Source organism: Myxocyprinus asiaticus, chromosome 27, assembly GCF_019703515.2.
Source record: "Myxocyprinus asiaticus isolate MX2 ecotype Aquarium Trade chromosome 27, UBuf_Myxa_2, whole genome shotgun sequence".
Taxonomy (NCBI): Eukaryota; Metazoa; Chordata; class Actinopteri; order Cypriniformes; family Catostomidae; genus Myxocyprinus; species Myxocyprinus asiaticus.
Genome location: NC_059370.1, coordinates 43192960 through 43213740, shown reverse-complemented (window position 1 = coordinate 43213740; position 20781 = coordinate 43192960). Strand labels below are relative to the sequence as shown.

General features: G+C 37.9%; 1 protein-coding gene across 2 annotated transcripts in view; it reads right to left on the bottom strand.

Annotated features, from left to right (window-relative positions):
* The window catches only part of LOC127418064 (dedicator of cytokinesis protein 2-like), a 161177-nt gene that overhangs the window by 87237 nt on the left and 53159 nt on the right, over positions 1–20781 (bottom strand). For both annotated transcript variants that reach the window (XM_051658421.1, XM_051658420.1), the window contains exon 25: positions 828–970. In XM_051658421.1, coding sequence (XP_051514381.1) covers positions 828–970 — 143 coding nt within the window. The remainder of the gene's footprint in view (positions 1–827; positions 971–20781) is intronic.

The window sequence follows — 20781 nt, the reverse complement described above, 5'->3', positions numbered from 1 at the left end:
TCCACAGTTTAGACGATTTTACAGCTCAAATAACACACTTTTTGAAGGAAGAATTCACCTAGGTGCTTCAACAAAAATAAAACCTTCACATTTTGTCATATAATCCCTTCGAATGCCTCCCCCATATTACACTTCGATTGTAAGTGTACTGTATACATAGTTTTTTTCCCCCAAGAAAAGTCAGGGACGTGTCAAAATAATGTGGTATTTGACATAGTGCTTTTTATAGAGCTTAACTTGTTTAGGACCCAAAACATTATTTTAAATGGTGTAAGACTTAATTCAGCTAAACACCAAAATATCTTTCTTTCAAAGAAATAAAGCGGCAATTTAGTTTAAATCACCAGAACTGATAAACACACAGCTGTGTCCTATCCTCTCTCATCATCTCTCTCCGTCTGTCTCTCTGGTTTCTATGAAAGTTAAAGTTTAGCAGGTTTAGATTCTAGACGCATCACATTTCAGAATGTGAGATTAGTGTGCTAGACTTCAAAGAATGTGAGTGTAATCCACCCTCGCTTTAGTAATTAAAAACCCACTCAGGTTTACTGCTAGGTGTGTGTGCGCGTGTTTGATTAGATGCACTTTCCTAATCATAACGGAACAAAATGAAATAGTCAGTTTTTAATCCCCAGATGATATTTATAAACAAAAGCTTCTGATTGGTTAAAAAAAAAATCAGATCAGTTCAGTGATTGGTTTCAGTAAGGTCAATAGCTCTGCTCGAAAACCTGGTCATTGTCTCAGGAAGATCTAGTGACTAGCGAGCTAAAATGACACCAGTGATTTGTCGGTGTATCAGTAGGTGATCTCTGATTGGCTCTTACCACGTCGTTACGACTGAGCACCTCCAGGATGTTGCTGAGGAGTTCCACGCTGTTCCGCTTCTCGTCCTGAAGCCCCTCGCCGACGTCAGCCAATGCGCCGCTTAACTCACGGAGCATCATGGGTAGCAAGATGTCACGGCAATCTGAAAATGACATCACAATGAAAAGCCTCAGTCTAGTGAAGAACTGTCTTAAAATCTCCAAAATCAGCAACAACACATAAAATAACTGCAAAATCATAAATGTATAAATTAAAGCAGATACATAATGGAAAACAGAATGCTATTTATTCAGATTTATATTTATATATTCAGAATTACAAACATATATTTATATTTAAAAATTCAGACTCACAAGTATATATTCAGGATTTACAACTATATATTCAGATTTATTTTATATATTTGGACTTACAAGTAGTGTTAGGTTCGAGTCCACCTTAGTGGAGTCTGAGTCAAGTCTGAGTCTTTAAACAATTGAGTCCGAGTCGAGTCCGAGTCCAAAAGGGGCCGAGTCAGACTCAAGACCGAGTCCATAACAGGCCGAGTCCGAGTCGAGTCTGAGTCCAAAAGGGGCCGAGTCAGACTCAAGACCGAGTCCATAACAGGCCGAGTCCGAGTCGAGTCCGAGTCCAAAAGGGGCCGAGTCAGACTCAAGACCGAGTCCATAACAGGCCGAGTCTGAGTCGAGTCTGAGTCCAAAAGGGGCCGAGTCAGACTCAAGACCGAGTCCATAACAGGCTGAGTCCGAGTCGAGTCCGAGTCCAAAAGGGGCCGAGTCAGACTCAAGACCGAGTCCATAACAGGCCGAGTCCGAGTCGAGTCTGAGTCCGAATGAATCTGTTCATGAATCTGAATTCAAATTGTAACCGTAAACTCAACATCAATATTTTACACTTATTTTAAACTTCACAACTAAGAAAAACTATTTGTCAATATAAATGCAAAAAACTAATGATTAGTATCCTGCTGAACAAACTTCAAATTGGTTTCAGAATGAAAGCATATGCTTTAGGTGTATGTAGACAAAACTGTCCTTCAACACACTTCTTATTTCGTTCTGTTGCCCATAAATTTAAACAGAAAATAAAAACAGAAAAGATCAGATACCATTAAAAATGTATTTTTATTCTACTACACTTCACACTTTCCAGTCCTCCTGCTGTGTCCAGGTGTAGCCTACTTCCCTAAAGTTAAGATCAATTATTTTTATGACAAACTCTCATTGAGCTGATGTGTTGTTCTTTTCACATTATATTTAGTATGGATAATAGGTGAATAGAGACTTCTCCCCTCGCTTTAACGCTTTAACATTTGTTCTATTCAATAATTTGCAGAGCTGGGGAATGTACTTTTTAAAGTGTACTTACGTAATTTATATTTCTGGATGAGAGCAGCAGAGCATGTCTGGCGATCTCTTTCACGCACACATATACAGCACATGTGCGGGCGAGAGAGAAAGTACTTTGAAAGAGTGCACGCTGCCACTCTCAGCCAGAATAATCACACGTAAGGACATATACGCATGAAAACTGATGTGCAGTATCAAATACACAGAATGTATGATAGTATTAACTGTAGAGAGCACATCATTATGAAGACAAAGACAAATCCCGGTCATTTAGAGGCAATTTTGAAATCCCGGCTGGATGCTTTTTTCAGGTCTGAAAAAAGAGGACATGTGTGGGAAAAAGAGGATCTATGGTCACCTTATGTTAACTTATTTGTTTGCTTGTTTGTTTGTCATTACATCCCAAACGCCATGGACTCGGCTGGACTTGGAAAAAAATCCCAAGTCCTAAAGGCTCGAGTTCGAGTGAAGTCCAAGTAAAAATGTTATCCAAGTCCATGTAAATTTGACTCGTGACTCGGACTCGAGTCACCCAACTCTATTCAGGATTTACAACTATACACTGGTGGCCAAAAGTTTGGAATAATGTACACATTTTTCTCTTATGGAAATAAATTGGTACTTTTATTCACCAAAGTGGCATTCAACTGACCACAATGTATAGTCAGGACATTAATAACGTAAAAAAATTACTATTACACTTTGAAAAAAATGTTCAGAACTTCTTAAACTACTTCAAAGAGTTCTCATCAAAAAAATCCTCCACGTGCAGCAATGACAGCTTTGCAGATCCTTGTTATTCTAGCTGTCAGTTTGTCCAGATACTCAGGTGACATTTCACCCCACACTTCCTGTAGCACTTGCCATAGATGTGACTGTCTTGTCGGGCACTTCTCACGCACCTTACAGTCTAGCTGATCCCACAAAAGCTCAATGGGGTTAAGATCCAGAACACTCTTTACCAATTATCTGTTGTCCAATGTCTGTGTTTCTTTGCCCACTCGAACCTTTTCTTTTTATTTTTCTGTTTCAAAAGTGGCTTTTTCTTTGCAATTCTTCCCATAAGACCTGCACCCCTGAGTCTTCTCTTTACTGTTGTACATGAAACTGGTGTTGAGCGGGTAGAATTCAATGAAGCTGTCAGCTGAGGACATGTGAGGCGTCTATTTCTCAAACTAGAGACTCTGATGTACTTATCCTCTTGTTTAGTTGTACATCTGACCTTCCACATCTCTTTCTGTCCTTGTTAGAGCCAGTTGTTCTTTGTCTTTGAAGACTGTAGTGTACACCTTTGTATGAAATCTTCAGTTTTTTGGCAATTGCAAGCATTGTATAGCCTTCACGAGTTTCTAGAGAAAGCTGTTTCTTTTTTGTCATTTTTGACCTAATATTGACCTTAAGACATGCCAGTCTATTGCATACTGTGGCAACTCAAAAACAAACACAAAGACAATGTTAAGCTTCATTTAACGAACCAAATATCTTTCAACTGTGTTTGATATAATGGCATGTGATTTTCTAGAACCAAATGATCAATTTATCATGATTACTCAAGGATAAGGTGTTGGAGTGATGGCTGCTGTCTAGATTTGATCAAAAATGATTTTTTTCAAATAGTGATGGTGCTGTTTTTTACATCAGTAATGTCCTGACTATAGTTTGTGATCAGTTGAATGACACTTTGGTGAATTCAAATACCAATTTCTTTCTGAAACAGCAAAATCTGTACATTATTCCAAACTTTTGGCCACCAGTGTATATTCAGATTTATTTTATATATTCAGACTTACAAGTATATATTCAGGATTTACAACTATATATTCAGATTTATATTTATATATTCAGATTTTATATCATTATTTCCTGTTTGGCCCCCCATTATACAGTATATATATAATATAAACGTTATATGTAATATTCACTGTTTCAAAAGTATAGTCACAAACGTAAACAATATGCACGTTAACATGATTTTAGTGTCATAAAATCACTTACTTACCTTTTCTGTGTAAAGTTACTTTCAGTTTTACAACTTCGTTGCATGACTACATAACACCATAAACCCAGTGAAGATGATTTATACAACTTTATATCTCAAATAATGCACAAGTTTTAACAGAAGAATTCATGTAAGTGCTTTTATAAATTTATAAGCTTCCATTTATTGCCTTAAAACCCTCCAAAAAATTGGCCCCATTTACTTCTATTGTAAGTGCTTAACTCTTACATCGTTTTTGCTTTTTTTTTTTTTAAATAAAAGAACAGACAAGTCCAAAAAAAATGTTTTCTGGTAATCAACGTTTGCATCCAAAATGCAATACTGCACATAAATAAGCATATAAACATTCGTGAGAGCCTTCCACACAACACTTCCCTCTCTACTCAAGAGCTGGAAAAGATGTCTCTCTGTTAGAGCGTTCAAATGAGTCTCAGCAGGCGAGCGTCTCTCTCAAGAGAGCGAAATGCATCAAGAATAAACAGATATCATAAAATTTATGAGTTTCCTGCAGTCGCCCTCACAGTTACTGATCGAGTGCCATACATCATAACGTGAGAACGAGGGTCCTCTCTTACGTTTCACAAAAACATTTAAGGGTATTTGATGCTGTGAGGTGATTTAACAGCGAACAGCCAGTTTAACGTGTGCTGGCAGCATTGTGGCACCTTCAGCATTATAAATAAACGACACTCATAAATGTCGCTGCTAATACTAATTACTGAGGCGAAAGATAATTGGATTTGTCATACTTAATATCCCTGTGAGATAAGGAGCAATTGAAAGTGAGAGCGCTCTGAGGGAGAGATCAATGCCGCACTGGATCACTCCCGGAGCGAGAGAAAAGGAATATTGAGAGATCAGAGCACATCGAAGAGTTCACTGGTGGCACTTTTTAGAGAGTGTCCTGTTTCAGTCATCAGTTTTGAAGCCAAGAGCAACAGGGAAAATGTGCCATCAAGCATTTTCTCAAGGCTAAACCAACCTGTTCACCTTGCGTACAAAGTCAGAGCACAATGTGTATGTGTTTACCTTAGCTTTCATCCTCAACAATTAATACACCCTGATAAACACCCACAAAATACATGCCGTTTTGTTTGTAACCCTATAAAAACAGACATTATGGCATTCATTTATTTGAAATACTTCAATTGAATCAATTCATTAAAATAAAATCTCAAGCTGTTAATTAAGGCTGTTACCAATCAAATCAAATGCAAATGTATGTATATGATGCACAAGATATAGTAACACAGTAAACCCTCTACTACAGTACAATATATTTTAAATTAAATGAATAGTTCACTAAAAAAAATTATCATTCACCCTCCTGTTGTTCCAAACTGTTATTACTTTCTTTCTTACATTAAAAACAAAACAATACGCCTCAGTCATCATTCACTGTCATTATTATATGGAAAAAATTTGCAATGAAAGTGAATGGGGACAGAGGCTGACATTCTGCCCAACATCTCCTTTTGTGTTCCACAGAAGAAAGAAAGTCATACAGGTTTGGAATGACATGAGGGTGAGTAAATGATGACAGAATAAAAAAAATTCTGTGAACTATCCCATTAATAATTGACTGGTGTGTATGCAAGGTTATTAAGCTTTCTTTTGTCATTGTAAATTTTGATGTAATCACTGTTTCAGGTTTTCACGGAGCCCCTCAGAGGATAGGGTGGGAATTTTTGCATTCCCTCACAATACATTTTACATTCCCTCGCAGTAAGCTTTGCATTCCCTCACAATAGTTTGTGTTTCATCGCAATAGGTTTTGCATTCCCACACAAAAGTTTTACGTTCCCTCGCAATAAGCTTTGTGTTCCCTCACAATAGTTTGCGTTCCCACGCCATAAGTTTTGCGTTCTCTCGCAATAGGTTTTGCGTTCTCTCGCAATAAGTTTTGCATTTCTTCGCAATAACTTTTGTGTTCCCTCGCAATACGTTTTGCATTCCCATGCAATAAGTTTTGCGTTCCCTCGCAATATTTTGTGATCCCTAGCAATAGTTTTGGGTTCCCTTGCAATAAGTTTTGCATTCCCACGCAATTACTTTTGTATTCCCTCGCAATAGGTTTTGCATTCCCATGCAATAAGTTTTGCGTTCCCTCACAATACATTTTGTGTTCCCTTGCAATAAGTTCCCTCAAAATAGGTCTTGGGGTTAAATTTAAGTTTTGGGGTTCCCTCACAATAAGTTTTGTATTCCCTCGCAATATTTTGAGTTTCCTCGTAATAAATTTACCATGGTTTTACTACAGTAACCATGTTTTAACCATGATATTCATAGTGAAACCATAGTGATAATACAGTAAAATGAAAACTATGGTAATAAAAACCACCTCCCTGACTGACCATTTGCCCTCACCACCACAGAATATGTATTTCCTTATTTTCTTGCTCTGTACTTAAAAAACAATAATACTTGGATTTTTAAACATTTTATTAACTTAATAGTCAAAAGCACCACTGTTTAAGCATGTCCTCGAGCAAGTTGCTCACAGACTTTGAAAGCAAACAGAATAATATCTTGCATTTTTATTTGTTGCATTAGTTCATGCTGCTCTCTTTTTTTGCTCGCAGGCCGTCATGCATACTACTGATCAATCAGCATAGAAGGAACATTTCTGCGACCCTGACAACGCATCCACAGCAACCCGATAGAGTTTGAGCACTTAAGATTTGACAATAGCAAAGCAGACATCAAACTTATTGTACATATTCTTTGTTGTAATGCTCCTTGTAGGCGGAAATGAGACTTATCACGCTGTAACGGGTAAGGATGGGCAAGGAGGAGGTGGAAACTTAAATGAACTTAAACATACATAAACAAACACACACACAGCAGCCGCGTGTGTCTCTCCCTCTCTCTTGAGCTGGTGTCCCCGGCTCCTCTTTATCCCTCTCCTGCTGATTGGGCTGATTCAGCACCAGGCGTCCATCTTTACGGCCAGGCCATGCCCTCCTCCTCGTCACACTCCGGCATGATGTAATCCCCTCGCTTCCTGGAGTGGAGGTTTTGCCCTTCTGGCTGTTCTTCTGCCAGCAGGTCTTCCCTGCCTCTCTGGAGCCCTGGGAGAGACGAGGGGAGCGAGAGGGGAGAGGGAAAGAGCGAGGGGGAGAGACAAAGAGAGAGAGAGAGGAGAGAGAGAGAAAAACTCACTCGCCGGTCCCTGGACACACCGTCGCCTGGTCCTCAGCCACTCCTCTGCCCTATGACGGACGACAGCCACTCCTCCTCTGGCGGATGGTAGCAAGTCCTCCAACCCCTGGCAGATGGAACAGCTCCTCCCCTTCCTGGTGGATGGCAGCGGTTCCTCCAACTCCCAGCAGCCAGCAGCAACTCCTCTGGAGTCCTTCCCTGGCAGACGGCAGCGGCAAGGACTCCACAACAGCGCATCCCTCCTCCTTCCTGGGTTTCAGCACCAATGTACCGGGTAAGGATGGGCAAGAAGGAGGCGGGAACCAGCTGAGCAGTCAATGTAACTTTAATGACATAAATGAACTTAAACAAACATAAACACACACACAGCGGCTGCATGTGTCTCTCTCTCGAACTGGCGTCCCTGGCTCCTCTTTATTCCTCTCCAACTGACTGGGCTGATTCAGCGCTGGTCGTCCATCGTTACGGCCCGGCCATGCCTTCCTCCTCATCACACATACATTTGCGAATGGGTTAAAATTTGTCATTGTACATTGCAAGTTTTTAATCTGTCGCACTGTACTGCCCTGGCCTTGGGGTATGCAGTCTTACTTTTTGGTCTTAATTAGGGCCCAAGCACTGAAAGTGCAGAGGACCTTTTGTTATTCTAAGGATTATTAGGGCCCAAGCACTGAAAGTGTGATTTACATCAAAACAAATGTTTGGCCTTGTGGGCTGATCACCTTGATGTGGCTATTGTGGGTCAAGGTCGTAGCTCCACCAACTGGCGGAAGGAAGTGGGGCACTTTTAACAGACTTTGAAATATCCCTCTTATGTTTACCTGAATTGCTTCAAAAATGAATAATTGAATAATTTCAAGACAGTGCAGCTTTAAAATTCTGAAGGGATTCTTGATATCTTAAATAGTGTTGCCAAGGCAATGCATTAAATGTCATTATTACTTTTTATGTATATTCACATGTTTTTGAGGTACTTGGCATGCTTGAATTTTCATGATATTTTGCACACATTTGGCCTGGGCAAATGTTAACACATGGGCGTGGCTGGGGAGCTCTTTAGTGCCACCTTTTGACAAAAGTTGTGGGGTCTGTTTCTTCTACGGTCACCAAACTTGCTACATATATTGTTCTCATCAAGCCTCATCATGTTCTCATCATTTTTTTTTATTGCAGACCCTGAACTTTTAAATACTCCTCCTAGGGGATTAATGTGACTGGCACCAAACTTAAGCAATATTATGCCAAGACATTGAAGATGCTAAATTGCGAACAGATTTTTGAACAGTGTTTTCATGGCGAGGCAATAAATTAGGGCAAATATGTGAAACAGGGAGTTCCATATAACTTCTGTGTGCATTGTATTATTTTGATGAAAATTCAGGCTGTATGTTTTGTAATGGGGCTGATCTCATTTATGCGGCTATTGTGGGTCACAGTTATAGCACCACCAACTGGCAGCAGGAAGTAAGGCAATTTTAACAGACTTTGAAATAGCCCTCTTGTGTTTACATGAATTGCTTCAAAATTCTTTAGAATAATGCCAAGAAACTGCTGGTGTAAAATTGTAAAGAGATATTTGATATCTTAAATAGTGTTGCCATGGCAACACATTAATTGTTATTATTCCTTTCTTCCTATATTTGGGTGTAAACTTAAACGGTTGTAACTCATGAATGCTAGGGAGTATAGACCTAAGCCTGTTCTCTTTTTAAAGAAGACACTTGGCAGTTTATTGTGAAAGTGAAAACAGTTTTTAAAGTAAAATAAGAAAGTTTAAGTTTATTGTAATGAAAATGTACTGCACAAACCTTTTATTTTTTACATATATATAAAATATACTAAAAATATCAACTGAAATGTAAAAATATTAGAATAATAAAGCCACATGTCTAACCCAGATCTGTTCCAAATCTTAGGTCGATATATTAAAAAATTACTTTTGGTGGCAGTTTTTATTCAGACACAGTACCATAAATGTCCAATAGAGGAAAGCCAAGCTCCATTGGTGAATGATTCTCAAAAGACCACATCTGCACAATTATCTGAGTAAACTCGGAAGGAATTGGCATAAAAACACAATATGAATTTGAGAACAATAATACAAAAAGATCAGTTATATGAAATCTTTTTCTAAGGACAGGACAAGTCTTTTTTTAATTTTTTTTAATCTTTTTTTTTATATAAAATGTCAAGATATAAAGTTTGGGATCTAAACAAAACTAATGTTAGAAACACCTCTCAAACCACATGTGAAGTGACAATATTTTATTGCACAACAATATATAAGACATTTACAAGATTAGAAATATTATAATAACTTCTAAAATAACTGGTTACAATGTAAGTGCTGTTAGCAGTTGGAGCCAGCAACTATTTTCATTTTCAAAAAACATATATTTTTTCTGCCATAAATTATACAAGATAATTCCTCTGTATCGCTCAAAATGATCACGTGGTTGATATTGCTTTCTAAACTGAGAAAGGCCAGTCCATGTAACCATAGAAACCTCACACTATTGCCTAAACAGAATGAAGATTCATTGTATTAATTATTTAATAAGAATAACAAGGCCCAATGCCCAGTTGCATAAAACACCATAAGTTTTTTCCTTAAGTATAACACTTAATTAATATAACACTTGATGTTCCCTTTCCTAAGGAAATGACATGAGGGTGTTGCATATAATCTCTTAGACACTTCTCTTATCTAAGGGAAACCGTTAAGGGATTTACTACAGTGAGCAAGGTTTTACCATAATAAAATTCTACTGTTACCATGGATAAAACATGTCCCAACCTACTTTCAGAAGATCAGAAATGTCCCGACCAACATTTGGGCAATTTTACCACATAGAAAATACTTTTAACTTTATACTATGTTTTTATTTCCATTTAAATGACTGTTAAATTTTCTCACTATCATTATTAATATGTAAATTATTGTCCTACCTGTTCTGAAGCGGCGAATAAATGCACGAGGGGAGCATTGTCACATGACAGCTGTTCCTTTTCTCAGCAATTTTCAGGCTGCACCAATCACAGTCGTTTGTGATTACTGCATAAAGGCTTTTTTCAAACTAATTTCTGGAGAAAACACGGGCGGATTTCCATTTATATGATGTACAATCCTGGAAATTAATAGATTCAAACACGTTTGTTTTTTTGTTCAAATCTTTCCCGTCTAAGTAAAAAACCATCCTGAGTGCAACAGCCCCAGAGCTCCGACGCTCGGTGTATACGTCAGCATCCGAATTCACTCACTCATTTTTTCACTCACTGCTGGGATATAGTGCACTCACTGCTATTCACTATATAGGAAATAGTGAATGAGTGAATGATTTTGGACACAGCGATCTATTTTGATAGCATAAAAATTCATTAGTATCAATATTTTATTGAAATTAGACATTTTTGATTACATGATAACATAAAAATAGAGGATCAGTCAGATTTTCCTCATTTAGCCCCAATTTTAGTCCATTTTCATCAGTGGACCCTCATGTTAGGCTCGTTTGAGATGCCAAACGCTTCTCCTTAAAAGTAGACAAGAGCAGGCTGGTGCAGTCTGGGGAGGAGTGAAATAAGAGCTGTCAAGTCAGAGAGTTCTCACTTCTCATAGTGGATCAGCCGCTACGAGATCAAAGGCAGATATCGCGTGATTCACATTCAAGTGCTTCGTCGTTAATAAAGTGGATGCAATTTAAATTCTTTTACTTTTAAATGAAAATAAATATGATGAACAAAACACTCAATGTACCTGTTATTTAATTCCTCCCATAAGACTTCTCTTTCCATAAATGTTTAGTTTAATAAAGACACATATTTTAGATATTTCAGAAATATGATACCAATCACATATCCCATACAGAGATTGCACTGTCAGAATGTTGGGAATATTCACATATAATTTATGCACATAAAAACATGATATTAGAGATAAAAAAAATCAAACATTTTAAAAGAGAATAAAACATTAAGGTTGTTTAAGCCAATGAGCATTAAGCTGTGTCATCAGCAAGTCATTTCCCATCGTGCTTGCAGTTCGCGCAACTCGGAAAAAGCAACTGCGCCACCTGCCTTCTACAATTGCGGCCGCCTCGCGGGAGTATTTTTGACAAACGTGGTCATGATATCACAGCAAGTCAGACACATTTCTAACTGGCATGCACCTGTCAGTGATCACCAGTGATCGGTTCTGCGCAGAACTTGTTCATCTCAAATGAGCCTAATGAAATGCATGCTGTTTTTTCTTCAATCATTGGATTAGATCATAATTAGAGAACATGAAACATAAGTAGCCTACTGTCACTCACATGTTGCATGTTTTAAAAATGCACTCTTTTAACATTTTAAAATGTGTTTTTCACTGTAATATTCTAATTGCAAAATAGACTGCAGAAGATGAAAGTTGAGTTTTTTTTGTTTGTTTTTTTCTCCCAATTTGGAATGCCCAATGTGCTTTTAAGTCCTAGTGGTTGTGTAGTGATTTGCCTCAGAATCCCAGTTGCCTCCATGTCTGAGACAGTCAACCTGTGCATCTTATCACGTGGCTTGTTGAGCACATTGCCACAGAGACATAGCGCATGTGGAGGCTTCACGCCACCCACCGCGGAAACCACGCTCAACTCACCATGCACCCCACCAAGAACGAACCACATTATAGCGACCACGAGGAGTTTTTACCCCATGTGACTCTATCCTCCCTAGTAACTGGGCCAATTTGGTTGCTTAGGAGACCTGGCTGGAGTCACTCAGCATGCCCTGGGATTCGAACTAGCGAGCTAGCGAACTCCAGGGGTGGTAGCCAGTGTATTTTACCACTGAGCTGATGAATGTTTTGATAAAAAAAAACAAAGCATTTGTTTTTTAGCCACACTCAAACAGCCCACCTGTTGGCCAATTACAGTTAACAGGTTTAAAATGGGCGTGTAAGACGGCCTCTGTAGCACCCCCATTTTCACCTACAGACACCAAAATTGGTAGATATATAGTTCTCATCAAGCCGGACAACTTTCATAATTATAGTCATTAGGTCTGCCCAACAGGGAGTCAGCCATTTTTTATTTTTTGAATATTGCAGTCTCTGAACTTTTAAATACTCCTACTAGGTGATTCATGAGACTGTCACCACATGTAGACAACATTATGCCAAGACATTGAAGATGCTAAATCGCAAACAGATTTTTACATATCAAAAGGTGTTGCCATGGCGAGGCATTAAATTAATGGTGAAAAATGGGAAACAGGAAGTGTCTCATATCTTCTGTGTGCAATGTGTGATTCAAAATTAGATCAAAATTGAGATGTATGTTTAGTGTTGGGGGATAATCACATGGATTTTACTTTTTTGGGTCACGGTCATATCACCACCACCTGACAGCAGGAAGTTTGGCTCTTACAACAGACTTTAAAATAGTCCTCTTATATTTACTCAAATTGCTTCAAAATTGTTTAGAATAATGTCAAATGACAAATGCAAGCATTGTTTTCCGAAAGCCACCAGGTGGAAATGGACCAGTTGTGATTGGGCCCATCATCACTGCTTGCAGCTATATATTTGAGTGCGTGCGTGGTGGTGGCGTAGTGGGCTAAAGCACATAACTGGTAATCAGAAGTTTGCTGGTTCAACCCCCACAGCCATCACCATTGTGTCCTTGAGCAAGGCACTTAACTCCAGGTTGCTCCAGGGGGATTGTCCCTGTAATAAGTGCACTGTAAGTCACTTTGGATAAAAGTGTCTGCCAAATGCATAAATGTAAATATTTTTTTATGTTTTTATGCAACTTAAAGACTTAAAGCGTTAAGACCAGTCTTAAAATAAATATTTAGGCAACAAACATGTTAGACCAAGCCCCTGATCTTCTTGAAAAAGAATCACATCCCTATTTTTTTAAGGAAGTATTTATACTTCTAAGGAGTTTTTAAAATCCAATCTCAGTGATGTGGAAGTCCTTCTTTGAAAAAAAAAAAGGAAAAAAAAAAGAGTTTGAGAATTGATCCCACAAGATCCATAACTCAGCCCATCTTCTTTGCCAAGAAATCCCTCCTTAATTTTTCATCCATCGCTCAGTCCTGAGAGTTCACAGTAAACAATTTCACATCGTAATAAGATACCACTTCAATTACCCAGCTCGCCTAAATCAGGCAGCAACACTACACTGTGAAGAAAGGTGAGTGTGTGTTTGAAAGACACTGAAAATTGGAAGCAGAATAAGGCTTAACTCACGCTCTTCAAGCAGCACTTGAAAGTCTCATTCAATATGATGTCTATTACCAAGATTATAGATGTTCGTGCACAATAATACACAACATGTTTTGCTATGCTTTTTAATATATATATTTCCCCTTGATGAAATGCATCATGGTTTAAAATTTGCCTCTAATTCTCTCCTTCAGGGCAGAACAGGAGCGCAGCTCTAAACTGGATCCTCAGCTTTCAAAAATGTTGTTTACATACTGATGAAAGCTGCAGTGGATGGCCGTGACATCAGCCACAAATCTTCAGCCAATCAAAAACTTTAATGTGCATTTCCATGCCTCTTTTTTTCAAATGATGGCTGGACCAAAAGACAGATATAGTGCAGTGTATTTACGGATTTAAAGTTTTTTAAAAGAGATATGATGTGTGGTTGGTGGCTGATGAACAGTGAATTCAGGATTGTGTGTTTCTGGTATGACAGGGCATTTGGGTTGCGATATAATGCTGATGGAGTGTTAAATCTGAGGACTATACATGTAATCCGTACTCTCACACAACAGACAAATTTTCTGCTATAACTGATAGAAGAGTTCTGCATTCTACTAATCAGAAAACTCCATTTCTGTTTTTGGAAACCGGCTGAAATGTGTTCAAATAGTTAGTGGTTCTAAGGCAAGCATCACTATTGTATGGCAGCTGGATCCCACCACAGAATACAAAAATAAAAGTGGTAATTCTGACTTTATTTCTCACAATTGTTGAAAAAGTCACAATTGTGAGAAATAAATTTGAAATTGTTAGATATAAAGTCGCAGTTTCTATATATATTCTATAAAACCTCGAAACTGAAATTGTTTCTCACAATTTCTACTTAATTTCTTGCATTTGCGATTTTATATGTCTAAATTTTGAAGTCGTAATTGTGACTTTACATCTCACAAATTCAACTATTTCTGGCAATTGCAAGATAAAAAGGTTCAATTGTGATTTTAGTCAGAAATATAGTCAACACCCCTGGAGACGTGAGTTCAAATCCAGGGTGTGCTGAGTGACTCCAGCCAGGTCTCCTAAGCAACCAAATTGGCCCGGTTGCTAGGGAGGGTAGAGTCACATGGGGTAACCTCCTTGTGGTCACGATTAGGGGTTCTCGCTCTCAGTGGGGCACGTGGTAAGTTGTGCGTGGATCGCAGAGAGTAGCATGAGCCTCTACATGCTGTGAGTCTCCGCGGTGTCATGCACAACGAGTCACATGATAAGATGCGTGGATTGACTGTCTCAGAAGCGGAGGCAACCGAGACTTGTCCTCCGCCACCCGGATTGAGGTGAGTAACCGCGCCACCATGTGGACCTACTTAGTAGTGGGAATTAGGCATTCCAAATTGGGGAGAAAAAGGGGATAAAAAAAAAGAAATAGTCAAAATTGTGAGATATAAAGTCAAAATTATGATGGAACCAAGGCATAACTATTTCTATTGCTCATACTTGGAGTTAGAGAAACTTTGGCCCAAAACTTTAAATTGTGTGGTTGTTGAGAAGAGGTCCCTGGCTCAAAATTTAGTTTTTGATAATTTTTTTACTGGTGAAAGAAATATATAAATAATGATGAAAGCCAAAATATTAAATGCCATGGATCAATATTTACTGAATAATCCATGATTTTGTAGAAGGGGTCTAATGGACAATTTCCCCCTATGATTTTGGAGCAATGCCCAGAGAGCTCCAAATCTCTGAGATTTACCCATATAGGGCCTTAGAAATTATGATTCAAAAAGGAAAGTTTGTTCTTAACCAGAATCTTCAAGGATATTAAGATATCTCTAATACTTCTGGAGTTATACGCATTCCAACTTTGGCAAAAAAAGACACATAAAAGTTTTTTCGCCTATTTTTGACTCACACTGTTGGCATATAATGCAACAAGGGGTGTGGAAGTCAACCGATTTTGGTAATAGACCTCTCTATCTTTGTTTAAAAATAAAATAATAACGCTGTTGCCTATCTAAGGTTATTATTTTAGTTGTAGTTTTGCGCCAAAATCATAGTCATTTTGACCCCCCTCTACAAAATAATGAGTTACTCAGTAAGTATTCATCCATGGCATTTAACATTTTGGCTTTCATCATCATTTATGTTTATCTTTCTTCAGAAAAAAGTATTAAAATTAAACATTTCAGCTGGGTAAGTTACTGAAATTTGTTTGATTTGACATGGAATAACCCTTTACTAAGTAATCGCACACTTTTCACCAAGAGAACAATAACGATTTCACCTATCCACAATATTCTCAGCGAGTCCACTGTATTTTGCTAGGTGGGCGGAATCTCCGGTTGGCTAGCGGAAGTGCGATTGGTTGGCGATTGGTGTGTAGCCAGTCACTGCTTGCTTGTGTGTCATGTGGTTAGATTCTTGCTTTTTAAATGTTGTAAGATGTCTTAGAAATGTCCTGGACAATGTGTGCAGATAATGGTTACCCTAACAATCAAGTGAAACTAAAGTTTTGTCTAAAACAGCAATGTTATGATCAGAAAACACTCGCAAAGCACAGCGCTCCTGTCCCAGATGCTGCTTCCTCCATCGGCTGCCTACAGAAGGATCTGTTTGAAAAAGTTTTGGAATAATTTGTCTGTGTGCTCATTTCACTTTATTGGCAAGAAGTCAACAGCGGGTATTACTTATATTATCCACCGTTACGGTACGGCTATGATAGACGTCCAGAAATGGAGCACAATGAATTACATATAAAAACGATAGCATTATTGTGCTAACAGGTGTGTGCACATGTGCTGAAAGTAGACATTTTGAGAGTTTGTTCATTTCTATTTAGCATCATTTTTTGTGAATGCTTCACATGTTTTGAAATGGCATTATTACGGAGTGTAAAAAGGAACGGTGTTTGTCTTTGAGTAGTGACAATGTTTTCAGCTGTTTTCATGCTGTGATGCTAAATGAATAAATTCTACAGTGGAAGACCATAATTATTAGATGAGACATATACAGTACTGAGATGTTTTACCACGTTTGAAATTAACTGTATTATGATTTTCCTATTTCCTGCATTTTTCCAGCCTGCAATTCACTTTCTTTTGAATGTTTTTGCAGAATGTGCATGTCTTCCCTTAAGGGGAAAAGGTGATTTGGAAAACAGTGTTTACATTAATTCAGAATCAATTACATTTATTTGTTCAGCTAGTGATTTTAATAATACATACTGTTTTATAGTTGCTTTACAGTGAACATTGAACTTTTGTGTACAGTGTTTATAATGTACAGGTGCATCTCAATAAATTAGAATGTCATGGAAAAGTTCATTTATTTCAGTAATTCAACTCAAATTGTGAAACTCGTGTATTAAATAAATTCAGTGCACACAGACTGAAGTAGTTTAAGTCTTTGGTTTTTTTAATTGTGATGATTTTGGCTCACATTTAACAAAAACCCACCAATTCACTATCTCAACAAATTAGAATACATCATAAGACCAATAAAAAAAACATTTTTAGTGAATTGTTGGCCTTCTGGAAAGTATGTTCATTTACTGTATATGTACTCAATACTTGGTAGGGGCTCCTTTTTGCTTTAATTACTGCCTCAATTCGGCGTGGCATGGAGGTGATCAGTTTGTGGCACTGCTGAGGTGGTATGGAAGCCCAGGTTTCTTTGACAGTGGCCTTCAGCTCATCTGCATTTTTTGGTCTCTTGTTTCTCATTTTCCTCTTGACAATACCTCATAGATTCTCTATGGGGTTCAGGTCTGGTGAGTTTGCTGGCCAGTCAAGCACACCAACACCATGGTCATTTAACCAACTTTTGGTGCTTTTGGCAGTGTGGGCAGGTGCCAAATCCTGCTGGAAAATGAAATCAGCATCTTTAAAAAGCTGGTCAGCAGAAGGAAGCATGAAGTGCTCCAAAATTTATTGGTAAACGGGTGCAGTGACTTTGGTTTTCATAAAACACAATGGACCAACACCAGCAGATGACATTGCACACTCAAATCATCACAGACTGTGGAAACTTAACACTGGACTTCAAGCAACTTGGGCTATGAGCTTCTCCACCCTTCCTCCAGACTCTAGGACCTTGGTTTCCAAATGAAATACAAAACTTGCTCTCATCTGAAAAGAGGACTTTGGACCACTGGGCAACAGTCCAGTTCTTCTTCTCCTTAGCCCAGGTAAGACACCTCTGACGTTGTCTGTGGTTCAGGAGTGGCTTAACAAGAGGAATACGACAACTGTAGCCAAATTCCTTGACATGTCTGTGTGTGGTGGCTCTTGATGCCTTGACCCCAGCCTCAGTCCATTCCTTGTGAAGTTCACCCAAATTCTTGAATCGATTTTGCTGGACAATCATAAGGCTGCGGTTCTCTTGGTTGGTTGTGCATCTTTTTCTTCCACACTTTTTCCTTCCACTCAACTTTCTGTTAACATGCTTGGATACAGCACTCTGTGAACAGCCAGCTTCTTTGGCAATGAATGTTTGTGGCTTACCCTCCTTGTGAAGGGTGCCAATGATTGTCTTCTGGACAACTGTCAGATCAGCAGTCTTCCCCATGATTGTGTAGCCTAGTGAACCAAACTGAGAGACCATTTTGAAGGCCCAGGAAATCTTTGCAGGTGTTTTGAGTTGATTAGCTGATTGGCATGTCACATATTCTAATTTTTTGAGATAGTGAATTGGTGGGTTTTTGTTAAATGTGAGCCAAAATCATCACAATTAAAAGAACCAAAGACTTAAACTACTTCAGTCTGTGTGCATTGAATTTATTTAATACACGAGTTTCACAATTTGAGTTGAATTACTGAAATAAATGAACTTTTCCACGACATTCTAATTTATTGAGATGCACCTGTATGTCTAAATAAATATGTTTATTTGTATTGCATGTAGTTCTTTTTGTATGGTACATTTTATCGTGTGGCTGCTATTACATCATTATTTCCTACACAAGAGCATTAAATTCAATCTATCAACAGGATCAGTTGTTCAGTCAACACTAAAGCATTTCATGTTGGTTATAGCATTTAGATATGGAGATTATGTATGTAAACTAACAATTATAAAACGAGCTTACTACACAGTCATCTCCCACAAATAATTGTATTTTATCCAAAAAACGGCAGAATGACAGTATTATCGCCTGAGTCCTGTAATACACGAGCATTCTGCTGTTTAGACCTCCCCTGTATCTGCAGTAAGTACATAATCTCGGTACAACAAACTCTTCAGGTTCTGACTAGACTCAATATATGATTTAAAATAACCATAATTATCTACAGTTCTCAAAACATGTCCAACTTTACAGCTGTGAAGGCACTAATAGGTTACATAGCTTATCAGGTTAGTCTGCTCAGGTTCTTCCATCGATGGATAAAGACTCAACAAACTAACTAAAATGCTTCTATATTTGTGATATTTGGCCATCATCCTCAAACCAATAATCATTAACAGATAGGTGAGGAAGAACAATATCGCCTCACTATAATTCTGTGATCATTTGTTCTCAGGTTTCTGTCATTTTTAATGCTGAGTTAGTACATAACATAATGATTGTTTACGCTTAACCGGAAGTTACGCCCACATCGGGGACTCAGGAATATTGTGGATACAGGTAAAAAATAAATAAATAAATACACAGAGATAATACGTTTATTTTTACAGAGATAGGTAGATCTAAGACTAAAATCAGTTGACTTCAGCACCCCCTTGTTGCATTATATGCCGATGGTGAAATGGCAAAAAAAAAAAAAAAATAATAATAATAAAGTTGGAATGCCTGTAACTCCAGAAGTATTTGAATATCCTTTTAGATTCTGGTTCACAACAAACTTCCTTTTTGTATCTTCATTTATAAGACCCTATATGGTTAAATCCCAGAGAAATGGGACTCTCTGGGCATTGCGAAATCATACGCAAAATTGGTCATTTTGAAACCCCTCAACAAAATCATGGATTACTCAGTGAATGCTGATCTATGGCATTTAATACAAAATTATTTAGGTTTATATTTCTTCAGAAAAAGTATTAAATAACGAATAAAAAACATTTCAGTTGGGGATGTTTCGGAAATTTGGTTGTTTTCATATGGAATAACCTATTTTTAATACTGAAGGATGAACCCAAGGCATATTTAGAGACCACAAAAACAGAGTTCTGGGAAACTTGCTGAAAACTTGCTGCAGGTTCGCCACTCGTTATTTTCACATGCAAATGAGCCAAAAGCATTGCCAACGATTTGCCGCAGAGTTACCACTACCGGCGAAGAGTTGCAAACTCCTTGCAAACATTTGCAGCAAATTGCAAGCTCATTTGCATGTGAAAATTATGAGTAGGAAATTTGCAGCAAGTTTGTCAGAACTCTCGATTTTTTGCAAGTGTGACACTCTTGAATTGGACCAATTGCCACCCAAAACACTCTAACAACCACCCCAACTTCCATAGCAAAAGCACAACAACACCCTTGCATTGCACAAGCAAACTCCACTCACATTTTCTACAAATAATGTGAAAATCGAATTGGCAAATGCTGCTACAATCACTGAATAAACATTTGGATCAGGACCAGCTTATTTGTCAGATATTCACTGCGTTACTTGTTCTGCTTAAGCCAAGAGTTTTAGTTCAAAGATCTTTGAAATCCAGATGCATAAAATCCAACTTGATTACAGTATCAACAATTCCAAAAAATATTGAAAGCCATTTTTTTAATAACGCAGTTATAAACAGTGTAAAATTCTGCCAACAGATCCTGAAACGAATAAAAAACTTTCAGATCCATTAGCAGATTGTGACAGAAAAAAAAAAAAAAACTAAAATAATAATAACAAAAAATTAACAAATGAGAGTGAAATGCATTTTTCGCACTGACTCTAATGCCTTTTAACCCAGCAGGATAAACACAGCCGGAAAAGCCCTCGGCAACCGTAACCATAACAACGGCCACATTAAGGCCTGATTGAAAAAAAAAAAATATTTAATTCACTTTCAGTGCACTTGAATTAGTCAGATGAGATGCGTGTGGGTGGAGGGGTGTTCCGCTCTCTTCATCATTTTAATGCATCGGCCCGAGAGAGTGAATAACAGGCAAATTTGTATATTACTCAGGCTGTGTGTGTATGTGTGATTTCTATATTACTCTAGTTATGTAATAAATGAATTCCATTGGATTGTTTCTCATTAAGGTCATCTAGTCTAGAAAATCATGAATAATTATAGTAACACACACAAACAAAATAATAACAAATATA